This window comes from Falco biarmicus, chromosome 2, assembly GCF_023638135.1.
Source record: "Falco biarmicus isolate bFalBia1 chromosome 2, bFalBia1.pri, whole genome shotgun sequence".
NCBI classification, from domain to species: Eukaryota; Metazoa; Chordata; class Aves; order Falconiformes; family Falconidae; genus Falco; species Falco biarmicus.
In genome coordinates, this window is record NC_079289.1 from 43,679,559 (window position 1) to 43,694,130 (window position 14,572).

The following is a 14,572-nucleotide window of genomic DNA, read 5'->3' on the forward strand; positions in this document are numbered from 1 at the left end:
GGGGACACCGCCAGGTCAGCTGACCTGAACCAGCCAAAGAGGTATTCCATACCATGGGACGTCATGCTTGGTATATAAATTTGGAGGGTGGCTGGGGGGGATCGTTGTTTGGAGACTGGCTGGGCATCAGTCAGCAGGTGGTAAGCAGTCATACTGTGAATCACTTGGGTTTTTTCCCTTTCCCCTTTTCCTTTGGATTTTACCCTTTTCCCCACCTTTCCATCCTGTTATTATTATTATTATTACTGTTGTTCTGATCTCTTTATTCTGTTTAAATTATTAAATTGTTCTTATTTCAACCCTCAAGTCTTACATTCCTTTCTGATTCTCCTCCCCACCCCTCCAGGTCGGGGGGAGTGAGCAAGTGGCTACGTGGTGCTTGGTTGCCGGCCGGGGTTAAACCACAACATGTGGAAACTCAGAACAACAGCTCAGGTTTTCATAAACAGCAAGCTCTTGGTGGCAGGTCCATAAGCAGTAACTGACAGATCATTTTGTATTTGCAATACAGTTCATCAGCACAATTTTCCATGTGCTTAACTTCACATCACAATACAGTTTTGACATAGATACTCTCTGATTTCCAAACAGGAAGAAAAACATTAAGCAACTTGCAGACAATCTGCAATCAAGTTTGAACAACAATCTGGCCTTGGAATCCTGAACCCAGGACTTGAACCAGAACAACCTTCCTCTTCAAAAACCTTCTCCCAGTTAAGACTACTTTATAATAGCTCTAATATATTGCACAGGACAATATTAGTAACAACAACAATACAGTGCACTGTGAACAACTGATAGTGGATTCATTATAATTCTGATAGTATGCTATCTTGTCTTACAAAATTCATGCAGGCAGTTACTAGAGCTGTAAGTCATAAGGACGACTCATAGTGACTGGTTCTCCTTGGAAAACTGACTAAGTTAATTTTGTGCTTGATAAGCTTGTAGCCTGAAAGGCTAGATATGATGTGAGAATTAGATGCTTGACCCTTCTGAACTGTTATCAAACACAGATGACTTAACCCAAATATTAATAGGATCAATTAATATAGTACTTAGTTCACTCTTTTATTTTTCTTGAGTTGTAGTCTTCTAAAGCTGCCCAGATACAATAATGTTTGCTTGCATACTTTTCTTGAAGATATCATTTACTTGAGTAAATTCTTAAGTTCACCTACATCTTATATCATATAATGAAAATATACCTGACATCTTCTCTGAATATTCCCTTCATGTTTAAGTCCTTGCATGAGATCTGGAAAACTCCACAGCATACATCATTCATAACCAGCAGACAAGCATACTAAAAAATATTTGACACCACCTCCCCTAAAAATTCCAAAATTAAGTCAAATATATTAAGCGGCAGTTTCTTCCTGTACTTTAGAGAATCCCCAAATATATGACAATGAAATCAAGGACCATAACTTTGGAATATATAAATTTGAAGTATTTTTTTATTGATTGCAATAAAATGAGGAGAAAAAAAATCATTCACCCTTCATTGATCATGTCATGCAAGGACATAAGTAGTTTCATTCTACAGGAAAGGAGATAGGAACCTTGATAGTATTCAAGAACTCCATGTCGTTGTGATGACACAGAACATTGTTAGCAATGTGATGAAACAGAGCTTTGTACCAGATCTTGCTACACTTAACTCTAACAAGTACCATCTTACTATATTGCTATAGCAATCAACATTGTTAAGGCAGAGAATAAAATGTTTGTAAGACTGAGATGCCACAAATTCAGCAGCTCAGGTTCATAACTAGTGGCAGTGTTTAATAAATTAATACTCCATATTTGACGTTTAAAACAGCAATGCACTGTTAGCTCTGTAAAAGGTTAGTTTCGAACTACCTAGAAATGATTGGACATTGGATTATTTTGGCTAAATTTTCTCATTAGAAAGCAAGAGTGGTTGGGAAAATACCAGGTTTATTTAAGAAAAACTACGAACACTGGAGCACGATAAACTTGATGTTTTTCTATTAAAAGACTGCCTGAAATCTGAACTACAAGACAATCTCAGTATTTGCCACAATTGGTAAGCTTACATTTTGAATAATTTAATTTTCTGAAACAATCGGTGTACTCTACAATATGTATCTTTTCAATAACTTTTTTTATTTCAATTACAAATAACAGTATGTTGGAATTCAGAAGCTATAGCAATCACTAGCAAACACTTCCATTACCAGGTCTAAATTTACTCACTGATAACTTCACCACATACCTGCCTTTAATAAGATTTTAATTGCTTTGTTTTGTATCAAGAGTTTGGTGATTTTTTTATTCTTATTTATTTTGGTTTGGTTTGCATGTCATTTGTTTTATAGGAAACTCTGATGATGAAATACCTCCTTTTGAAAAGCGGGGGTCTTGTTCCCTGAGATGTTTAACATACTTTTATGATATGACACAAGAAACTGGAATTTGGGTGAGGGCTGCTTCGAAAGTCAGAAACATTTTGTTTTTTCTGATCATGTTAAATCTACCCTGATTTAGCACAGCTACATATATATGAAAACTATCACACCTCATTAGAGGCTTTATTAATATCTTTTAATAATTCATCTTCACAGAATGTGGTCCTTCAACTGGGATCCTACATAACAGGTACAGAAATATCATTCTTATGGGGAAATTCACGAATCAATACACTTACACCCTTAGCCTTCAGAAGGCAAAATTATTCTGTGATCCAGGACGAAACAAAAAATTCTTATCTCAGATTCTTTCTCTGGAAGGTAATAAAACTGTGCATAGCACAAACTAATACTGAATGAGTAGTCATAAGGTGCAAATAGAAGAAGAGAGGATTCTCTAGCTTATAACTACACTATAAAATAACTCCAGTCTTTCAGTTCCTTCTTGAGTATCTTCAGTGTGCCACAGTAGCTGACTATCCTCACTGCTTAAAGTTGCAAACCCAGAGCCTCTTTTGAAGTGAACTAGTTTGTTCCCTTTCTATCAAAAAAGCTGGGAGTATTTCTGGAAACAGTTCAATCCAGGGACACCTCTCAACAGGCAGTGGGTAAACCTGCATGAGGTTTGATTCTCTCGCACTGTCTTTCAACAGTATCCTGTAGGCTTTGAGTATGTGTAGTGTTGTATGGTATAATACTGCAAAATGTGCAAGTTCTTATTAATCAAAACTTGTTAATGAGTTTCTATTTCTGCACGCAATTCTTGGTTTTATAAAGATTTTATGACTGAAAAAAGTAATGGCTACATAGGTTTTTTTGTAAGCAGAGACTCAAAAGCCTTCTCATGCTCAAAAATGTTTACAAAGAAAATAGTTGTCAAGAGCAAATGTGGTTAAATGGCTTTAGATTCATAGACCCTTTATAATCTGCCTGCTTGGAGATCTTCCATACTTCCAAACCATGTAGTCCCGTCCTATTTTCTTACAAATTGCTCCTGGAGTCACTGAATGTTCACAGGAATCTGATCCTTTGACTACTGGGGCCCCAAAACAAATTCTTATATGACAGAATTATCTGCTCAAGCACTATATAAGTTTCATTTTAACACAGCATTTCAAAAGATGGTTGAGAGGTAAAATATCAAGACAGAAAACAATGAATTTGCATATGCACGAGATCATACAGCTAAGCACTCCAGCTCCCACTGTTGTCTTGCACTCTTACCCTAATAGCTGCTGAAACAATTATTTTATTTGGGGATTCTTATAAAATTTGTGGCTACATGGAAAATCAACTTAATTATTAACTAGTGAATGTAATGGACTCATTGGAAGTTAAACTACTGAGCTTCCACAACCAGTTTTCAGTCATAAAGCCTCTTGTGATAAAGTAGAAGATAGCTAGCCATTCAACAGGATGAAAATATGACAAAATTATAACAGCGTTTTCAGAAGACAACAGGTGGCCTGAATTACACCTTAATTATGATTTGTAAATCTATGAAATAATATATTTACAGAGTGGAGTCAGTACATCTTCCCACTGATACATCAACTAGTGAACATGACAGAAGCTTTCACATTAATTATAATGACTACTTCCTTAACGAAGTGCAAAAGCGTTTGTGTAATCTGATACAGTTTCTTGAATTAGGTTACAGTTGATCACTCTAAAAGCAGGATTTGGTTGCTTATTTTTACAGTAAGCTAGGTCAGCCCCAACAGATAAATGGCATATCATCCTATAACATCAACCAAAAGCAATGCTAATGTTAAAAAATATTAAATTCTAGTAACTACAACACTATGTTAACATGGAATGCATTTTAAAATAAGTAAGCAACAGTTACTCACTGTTACTAATGCATATCTTTAGAATCAACACAGGATCACAAAATGTACGCACTACATAAAATAACTGAACAATAGGTCTGCCTCTCAAAATTACTAAGTGTAACTCAAACTTTTAATTTCTAGCCCCTGGAATACTCATAGAAATCAACTCTGCTCACTTTCATAAATTAAATACATTCTTAAGACCTTACAGGACTGAGTCTACCAGGAGAAAATACTTTCAACTACAGATTTTGTTTCTTGGCAATATCCAACATGATGTGGATATAATAACAACGATAATTATATTTTGACCATTCTTTCAGTTCTGCCTAATACAACATCAATAACTGTGAGCCAGAGAAAATGAAATTATTTAATTATGTGATTAATCTTTCTTTAAACACCAAATAATTCCATCTTCTACTTCAGCAGAAATGTTGCCACACTTTATCAACAGCTGCATCTGTGAACTCCATTTGTCCTCCAAGCTGAAATAATCTATACAGAACCTTTCAACTCTTCCCTTACTCTAACCCCCTCACAAAAATGTTTCGTGGCTCAGAGAGTTTTGTACAGGATGGAAGTTGGAATACATTTTTATTGATTCAGGCATGTACCAAGAGAGAAAATAAGGATGAGATTAGAAAATGCATATCCAGATTATCACTTAAGAAAGAAAAAACAGAACAGGAGTTTAATACATTAAAGTAGTTATAATTTGTACACATGAAACCTTTCAGAGGAAGCTTAATATCTTTACACTGGAAAAGAAGAGTCTGGTATCAGATGCGGAATAGGTGGACAGAAGTACCCATCAGAAAGCAAATCTGTTCAAAATAATAGTAACAATAATTACTGAGATTAGTTTAATGTAAAATTAACGTAATAAACATGTAAGGTGCTTTGAAATTACTTTTTTTAATTTACAAAGATGCATCTATATCTATCAGAGGACAGATATAGATATGTGAAGTAGTTGTCTTATCGTGCCTTCTAATAGTGATTTCCAGAAGCACTTTACATTTGATCTCTAAGAGAAAGACAGTTCCTGAAATAAGCTTTACAGTTACTCGTTTCACCACCTCTAGATTACAGACTCAGTAGGCCAAGCTTCAGAAGAATTAAGTCAGGGGCTTTAATTTCAAAACCTAAAATACTTAAGAACAATTGCAAAACACATTAATCTGAAAAGCAAACAGAATTGCTTTTCAAAGTTTGCATGACAAATAATGGAAATACCATTTTACATGTTATATAGCAACTACAGACATAAAAATATATAACACAATGTATACCATACACTCAAGAATTACAGCACTGCTTTTCTGACTACTTACAATTATCTACTGTTTCAACTTTATCAACTTTTGAAGCCTTCTAAGCACATTAGCCAAGAAAAGATCTGCAGTACACAGAGATATGCAGATCAAAGTTAATGATGATGAGCCATCTAGTTTTGGAAGGACTTCAAGGTGTTATCCTAATAACCCTGAAAAGTCAGTACACCTGTCTGAACCTACACCAAACTCTTCTTTCTTCTGACTACATCATTTGTAAAATAGGCAGATTTTAATTCTCTGGACAATTCAAGAAGCTCTTCATTTTCTGGTACTACACACTTCACATTTTGTCATACCTTCAAAGGTCCTACATTTATTTTAAAATGTTTTTTGTCAGCTGACCAGTCTTTTCTGAAGTTGGGAACATTCTGTAAATTGACCCTAATGAAAGACTGTGGATATATTAGCAACTGTGGGTAATACTTCTGAAACTTGTGATAAAACGGACTGAATATCACCCAAGAGGTGATCCTCGCTTCTTCGATTTATGCTCCCTAAAAAAAACAACTTGGAATACTATTCTATTTTTCCATTTTATTTCCTTCTCAATATAGTCTCTGAATCTCAACTTAAACCCTAAATACTTCTCTACAGCCAATCCAGTCTAAGTGATAATGCAACATATTCTGCATGGCTTTTCAGATTGGACCAGTAATAGAATACATTTTCAAGGGTTCCTTAAAAATATATAATCCTGAAAATTCATGAGAAGTCTCAGCATACAGTTTTCTATCAATATTATTTATGCACATAAACAATGCATGCAGAACCAGCCCATTTAAAAACTAGGATTTCCACCTTTAAATGTATATTTCTGTATTATGCAGCAGATTTCAAAAAAGGAAAATTTTCAAGTAAAAATCATACATCCACTCATAGCATTGTGTATTCCAGCTATACCTAATAATTGCAGATCTGTTACTTAAAGAGCATGAAATAGCACATAATTGTTTGTGTGATCACTTACGCTCTTTTGTAGGCAGGAAGGAAACTTAGTTATTATACTATGATTATTAAATCAATCAGAAAGCTTAAAAAGAAGAATTTGTTACAAAAAAAGAGGGGGGGGGGAGCACTTAACAGTCTGTTACTTTATTTTTTTTCTACTTAGAGCTAGATCCTAACAGGAAATTCAAACTTCATAAAATTCTCAAACAAAGAGTCATTTTAGGGCCATAAAAATGATTAAGGGATTGGAGCAGCTGACATACAAAAAGAGGCTGAGAGCTGGGACTGTTCAACCTGGAAAAGGCTCAGGGTAGATCTTGTCAATGTGTATATCTGAAGGGGGTGGAGTAAAGAAGATGGAGCCAGACTTTACTCACTGTTGCCCAACAGACACAAATTGAAATACACGAAATTCCATTGCAAAATAAGAAAAAATATTTTGAGAGTAATCAAACACTGGAACAGGCTGCAGACACTGCAGAGCCTCCATCCTTCGAGATACTCAAACCCCAGCTGGATGAAATGCTGAAAAAACTGTTCCATGTGACTCTACTTTGACCAGGGGAGGTTGAACTAGGTGATCTCCAGTGCTGCCTGCCAACCTCGATTATTCTGTGGTTCTATGAATATACAGTGAAACTATGGAGGAAAATGTTCCCAAGCAACAAGAATTTTCTACTACTGATTAATGTCATAGCACATAACAATGGCACCTATGTTATTTAATGCAGTTATAGCAGTTCTTTCTTGGTAGAGCTCCTGCACTAGTTTTTGGTACTTATTCACAATGTAGATGGCAGAAATGTTCATTGATTTGAACTTGTAAGATCAGATTGTAAGCCTACTTTTTATCCTTGCCTGTCCATAAAATGCTGCAATGGCTATCAGGTAGCACTGCTGTCATGATGCTCCTTACCTTTGCTGACCCATACTCAGTGGAACACTATAGCCTACAGCTTGCTTCTAACAGTGTAGATGTTTGCATATTTTGTGCTGTTTGAGACTCAACACCACCATAACAGGAAAAAGTCATGCTCACCCCTTTTGCTGTGGTAAACCATATCATGTGAAAACAGTTCGGTCTTCACAGTTATTTCATTTAAACCCTTCCTCTTTTGCCAGAGCCTCAGAAAGCATTTCCATCCTAAAACGATTCAATGAATGATAGTCTTATGTATGCCTATTTTCTTTGATTTTGAACTGTTTTCTTCTCTTTTTTTTAATCATAATTTTAAAAACATGGTTTTGTGGGCTGATATTCTAAGAAATTGGATCTGTGTTTTTAGTACCATATATTTTTATCATTAACTTGTTATGATCAGCTTTATAGAACTAGAAAGGAATTGGATACTTTAGGTATTAGTTGTGGTTTTAAGTTGCTTTCTTAAAATACAAAAAATGCAAAAAAAAACCCCTGAAGATATTATATCAAGAGGCAATCTGCTCTTATATATTAAGTGTAACACAAAACCCTAAATGATACTGTTGACAAAGTTTTTTTCCTGTCTCTCATTTTTTGGCCTGCTTATTTGTTCCTGACTTCTTTCATCTCCTTTCTACTTTTCACATGCATTTTTTTTCTTTGATATTTTCCTGCCTTACTTCCCCAAATAATTTCCCTTTGCTTCTGAAGTTTTTGATCTCTCCCTCATAAACATGAATGCTTCTGCCCTATAAGAACTTCTGTTCTTTCCCCACATACACCCTGTTACTCTCATGTTGCATTTACTCTACACAAACTCTATTCCTTTTACTAGTTTTTATCCTGCAAATCCTACTGTGTAAGTTATTTTAATTGTGTTTCTTTTTTTTTTTGCCTGTCACACCTGCCCAGGCTACCACTGTGAGTCTTACTTGCCTGACACCCTCCCATGCTTGTCTACACTTGCGGTCTCATGCCTCCTTCCCTCTGCTTACTTTATAACTCTCTCTTACCCACATTAGCTGTCTGACTTCTCTTCATTTTGTCACTCCTCTTGATCTTTAGCCTTCTGAAAAACTGTAAATTTCTAACAAAATATTTCTGGCTATGTCTCTATCTCACTATGCAAGCAGCTCTTGAGCCCCAAGGCAAAGATGCATGGCCCCACTTTTGTCCACAGACCTAAACTCTCTTCACTTTCCTCCCTCCTCCAGACAAGACATTAGCATCCAAACTGCCAACAGTTTCTGGCATGAGCTATTTCTTGAACTGTGCATTTTTTTTGGAGAATGTTAGTCATCTGTGACCAAAACCATGCCAAGGATCATGCACATAATTAAACAGACATGTGATCATGGGCACATGCTCAGACACCCACCCATCTATCCAATCCTCAAGACCTAGTAATCTTCCTCTCTGTTTGGATCTGTCTGGTTTACTATCGTTCCTTTGCCTTAGAGAAAATCAGTACTAGAGACTGAACCATGCAAACAAGTAGGAAACAACTGGGGAAGAAACGGAAGCTCAGCTGAGCTCTGTAGAAGCAAGTGGGAGAATTTAACTCATCTGTAATATGAAGAAAGAGAAGGTGGAACCACCAACAACAGCTTGACTGTTGGGTGCTTCCATCTTCAGGTGGCTCTGTTCAACTCCTTTCTGCCACAGAGCCTTTCTTAATGTAACTATGTCTAAGAGCAAGTCACTGCTAGGAGATGTTATAGTAACTTTCAAAAGAAAACAGTAGTTTGAGAAACAGATTGTTACAGGACTTTAGTATAAGGCCTCAGGAGACATATCAAAAATAGAATTTCAGGATGAAAAATTAAGACAGACGTGTGTGCAGCATGGAGTTATTTTAACTAACTCGGTTTCTTCAGGCAACTATATTCATGATGACATTATCTAATCAAGCAAAGCAGCAAAAAATCAGAAGATATTTGATCTATTAAAAATGAATAGGGAGATTATTGTCTAATGATAGCTAATACATGCTTTGAAAGGTTTTTTGTTTATAAAGAAAAATAACAGGGGGAAAAATTATACAGTATTATTATTTGCTCAGTTATTTGTATTTTAAAGTACTGAGCTGCCACAATTTCCATTACATACAATACGTTTATGTAGCAATAATGTTACATTACGGGAACTCCTTTGTGATATGCGGGTGCTGGTTTCCTAGACTGTTAATTTATTAACAAGTGGATATAAGCCATGAATTCAAAAGACTGCCTGTGTGAAGGTGTTTCTAGTGATCCTACCTGTTGGCGGGATGATTCCAGGAGACATTAGGCCTGGGACAGAATGTGGCATGATATGAGAATTCTCTGGGGAGGTGACACTTTGAGTCCTCTTAGGAGGCCTTCCAGGTCTAGAACTGAAACAAACAAACAAAAAAATTTTTACAATTAAGCTGTTGTCTTACAAATAATTTCAAAGTTGTTTCAAGTGGTAACATGGACTGTAAATAAATTTGTTTCAAGGACGGTTGCTTTTGCAGTTAGATGTAATAGACTTCCATCACTAATTAGATTACATGCTGAATTCATTTTCCTCATTGAAGATCAGCCGCTCTTGATGCATAATTCATAGCCTGCACCTCGTTACCTGCTTCTTCATATTAATATCTATACACAGTTTGAATTGCCTCGTTTGCATATGCTAAAGTTCTGCATGCAGCCTTCAGCACGAAAATTATGCACTAACTTGTAATAATTATTACAGTCAGCCTGCTATTGATTTATGAGACTTTTAAAAACCAAATATGTGTAGTACTTGTAATGAATGATATTTTAAGGTTCTTCAGGAAATTAAAAGGCAATGGCTGCCTAAGGAAATGTTCTGCTTGTTTGATTTAATACTACAGTTAGCTGGGAGGTGGAATGAAAGAGTGATTCAGACCTATAGCACATTTTTCGATGATATGTTTTATTACTTCGCACTGCTAGCCTGATATCTAGATGATAAATGACAATACATATCTAATGTGTGAAAAGGTCTTGCAATTTCTTTATTTTTTGTCATTTAAAAGATAAGTCAAGTTATCATTTAACCCTTATTCTATTTAAAGTGAAAATCTCACTAAGACACCTTACTTTAAATATACTATTTTATGTCAGAAAGAACTCGGAATTATTTATAAGATATTGTTGAGCAACTGCCATCATAGCAGCTTACATCTGTCCAGTACAGAAAAATAAAGGGCTTCAGGTTTAAGCACTCACTGCCTGTTAAATGCTCACATACACAACTTTCCATCTCCTGGACTGTGTAAGTAGCATACAAATTAGATACGGATTACAATGAAAATACTTATTACCCACTTACATGCAAATATGTACCTGCTACATACAATGCATATCCAAAGGCTTGTATTCTTATGAACAGATCGTAGCATAGTATTATTGCAGTACCCTATAACTGCTTATTTAGGGGACATTGTGGAATAACTTCACAGAAATAGGTGATGTGTGTTCTAACACTGCAGTATTAACCTATGCTTTGCCAAACATTTGAGGTTCTTCATTTGTTTCAAAACAGGAAAGAAAGGTGGCTATGAAAGGTTTTGGTCCTTACATCCTTATGTTAACAAAAAATCTAATCAAGGATAATGGCATTTTTAGCTACGCTGGAACTGCAAAGGAGGTAGATAATAAAATACCTCTGTTTTCCATTCATATTCATTCCCCTTGTGTTTGGAAATACCTATTTTTGTAACTTCTACAACCTACCTTTAATACACCAAAACCAATCAAAGTACAGGGCATTTTCTTAGAGTTTAATGACTCAAGGCATTGAGTCATTAACCTTAACTGATCATTAATTTCCAACTTAATGTCCTGAGCTGAGGTCATTATTAAAATTATAAGCTTGATAATTTCTTTGATTGGTTTGGGATTTTTCATCTTCTTTAACACAAACAAAATTGTCATATTTTCACAACTACAAGAAAAACAGTAGTCAAAAAAGAATAGTCTTATTTCAGCTCACAGAACCAAATTAAGTGCCTTCCATTTTTCTTTGAAATTTCCTTTGTGATTTACAATAAAAATAAACATACCATGAATACACATAAACCTGATAAAAACATTATAGACAAAAATGATCTGTTTTAAATGGAGTGTTTCTAATATATTCACCCACAAAAAATGCCACTTTTAAAGTAAGAAAACTTTAATGTCTTAACTTAAATACTTATGATACACTGCTCTCAAATCACTGCTGTGATATGAGTATGGAAGGGTCTGACAACAGCATAGAAAGCACAAGCGGGGTGCCACGGCATAATGCACAACCTACCAATGACTTCCATATCTTTAAAAAACAAGTTCACGCCTGCAGACGCTCTTTGATGTTCACTACCAAAGATAGCTACGGTGAAGCCTGAATGCTTTTTTCTTTGATTTTGAACAATAAAACCAACCCTCTTCAAAGTCTAAGAGAAGACACCTATGGACCGAATCTGTATATGAAGGTGAGCAGCAAATTATAGGTGAGCGATATTGAAATATCCAAGGCAAAACTCCTCCTTTGGGCACCTCTGACAATCAAGCTGATTGCGCTACTCTGTACAAATGGGCTGTCACACTCAAAGCTATAAATGAACCCTGTAATCCAACTCTACCCCATGATTTATCCCAAACTTTACCAAGCATTTTCCTGAAGTCCTAAACTCCCAATTTCAACCCAATAAACAAAATTTAAATGAAATTTCTGAGAAGTAAGCCTCTTTTATCCTGATAGCATTTTTAAGTGACAAAGCACTAACTCCAGTTTACTATAGAAAGGCCTTTATCTATTTAAGAAATGCTTGTTCCTTATCACAAGACAGAAAAACACTTCTAAGAATTATTTCTTAAGGTCTAGAAGATCTGATTTGGAGTCATGGTAGACTACGCAATACACAATTAAAATAAGTAAAATTGATTGCCCCCGATAACAGATAAAGTAATAATAATTGTCTTACTTTGTTATTTATACTATGTACTTGTTTCATTAACCAAATTCCTAACCTGAAATTCTACCATTTCATAAAATATGTTTTCAAGCTATAATTGTAAGAATTTTGTATGCATCGTTACCAAAGTTGTAGAAAAAATGGTATGTAAAAATACTTCAAAAAACTAGTAACTTTGATTCTACCTGAAAACTTGTTTGTTGTTTTATATATATGTTGGTTTGTATATTTATAGCTATATGATAAACTCCTTTAAACAATCATTAAAAGCATAGCAAATGAGTTTATTGATCATAAACAGAATGATAAAAATAGATTAATGAATTATTTTGTTGGTATTTTTCCTAAATTTGTGCTTAGGAGACACAAGAAAAATAAGACCTACTTATTTTTACATTAGGACAAGCTCATCTTCATTCCAAGATAAAAAGCCTGCTTCAAAGTATTCACATTCCTATTTTGTACCAAAATCACTACATTTGTTTTCAGTATGAAAATAAAATATAATTTAAATATGTATGAGTTGATTTCTTATGCAAAAGATGTATTTAAACACCAGAGCAATGTAAGTTATTCTTCTAGTTAATGTCACTGAGATACGAAAATCATCATTTAAAAACAGTTGATAATACTTTTTTTCTCAAATTTGGATTTTATATATAAGCTTTTCTGGAGATATAAAAGATATTGCAAGATTTTGTCTTATCTGATTAAAAACATTGGAAGAACAACACTGGTTCTTCTGAAGACACATTTGACTTCTTAAGGTAATGCTAATTATCTCAATCGATAAACTATTCAAAGCTGATTTATTTTGATTTTGAAGATGAATACAGTTTAGATTTTTTAGAGCTAAGATGAACAGACTGAAGTGCCAAAACCCAAAAAGCTAACATAAGTCTTGTGAATACCTAGGGTCATAGTACAGGGAAGTCAAAAAGTCTTTTGGGACTCCGCAAGAAGACGCTAGAAGAAACAGACCTACATCTGGAAGTCATAGCCGGTCTTCCTCTCCCCTATTTCTTTCTTTGAAGATTAAATTAGAGAGAGTAGAAATTAGACCATTTCAACAAAGATTCAAGCAAGCCACAATAATTAACTGCTTAAAGACCTCAGGAGACGTCAAAGGGAAGTCACCAGTTCCTTGTTTACCTATTAAAAAGCATATGCAATAGAAATGTTGTCACTCTTTCTGCTTTTAGAAATATAAATATGTAAGTTGGATATTTTCCTCTCTGAGACTGAAGTTTTCATATGTGAGATATCTTAACATATGTTGAAGAAGAAAATGAAAGCTTCCTACAGGACCACATATTACTAACTTAGTATTCAGATTTTAAAGTGAAGCACCTAAATGCATTTAGCTCTCTCAAAACTCATCTGCCTTATATAGGCTTGTGTAAACTTTCTATCAAAATCTGAAGACTTTTTTCATGGCTTAGAAGACATTACCACAGACAAATGGGCTTTATTTTTTTAGATAATTATCACGACTTACTATTACAATCTATCATTATGTAACAGAGAAACTAAAGGTGCAGACTGGTGAACCTTGAAACTCTCAAAAAGGGAGGGAGATATTTTCTTCATTAGCATCAGATAATTAGATATTCAGAACACTTCCCAGAACCACTGAAAATAAATCCATCATTTGTATTTCACCCCTTCAACTTTCACAAATACTTCAAGAAACACTACAGCTCTAACATTTTCATCTTTGACAGAAAGGGTGTCTATGTGTTCTGCACTGTGACTGGCACAAAACGTACAAAACATGAGAAGCAATTGAGAGTACACTGTCCTAAAATACAGCAAGTTCTCTGAAGTAGTTCTTTTTTGGTCTTTTGATCAACATACATTAGTCTTACATCCTTCCTGTGTAACTGAATCTAGACAACAGATGGCTGAATTAAAGAATAAAAAATGGAAGAATCAGTGGTTTTTACCAGCTAAAATGTTGTGCTTTGATTATACTTTTACAGTTTTATACACCTCCAATTGTATTATCAAAGTATGAGCTTGCTCCTATAATTTACTTTGATAGTGCAAAACAATTGAAAGTGGGCATAATCAGCAGAAGATCTGGTCCCACATGATCATGTGGAAACAGACGAAGGGAGAATAGGTACAGGTTTATC

The 14,572-nt window shown here is 34.9% G+C and overlaps 1 protein-coding gene across 6 annotated transcripts in view; it reads right to left on the reverse strand.

Annotated features, from left to right (window-relative positions):
* The window catches only part of DACH1 (dachshund family transcription factor 1), a 369,897-nt gene that overhangs the window by 205,913 nt on the left and 149,412 nt on the right, over positions 1 to 14,572 (reverse strand). For all 6 annotated transcript variants that reach the window (XM_056328962.1, XM_056328961.1, XM_056328959.1 and 3 more), the window contains exon 2: positions 9,739 to 9,854. In XM_056328962.1, the coding sequence (XP_056184937.1) occupies positions 9,739 to 9,854 (116 nt within the window). The remainder of the gene's footprint in view (positions 1 to 9,738; positions 9,855 to 14,572) is intronic.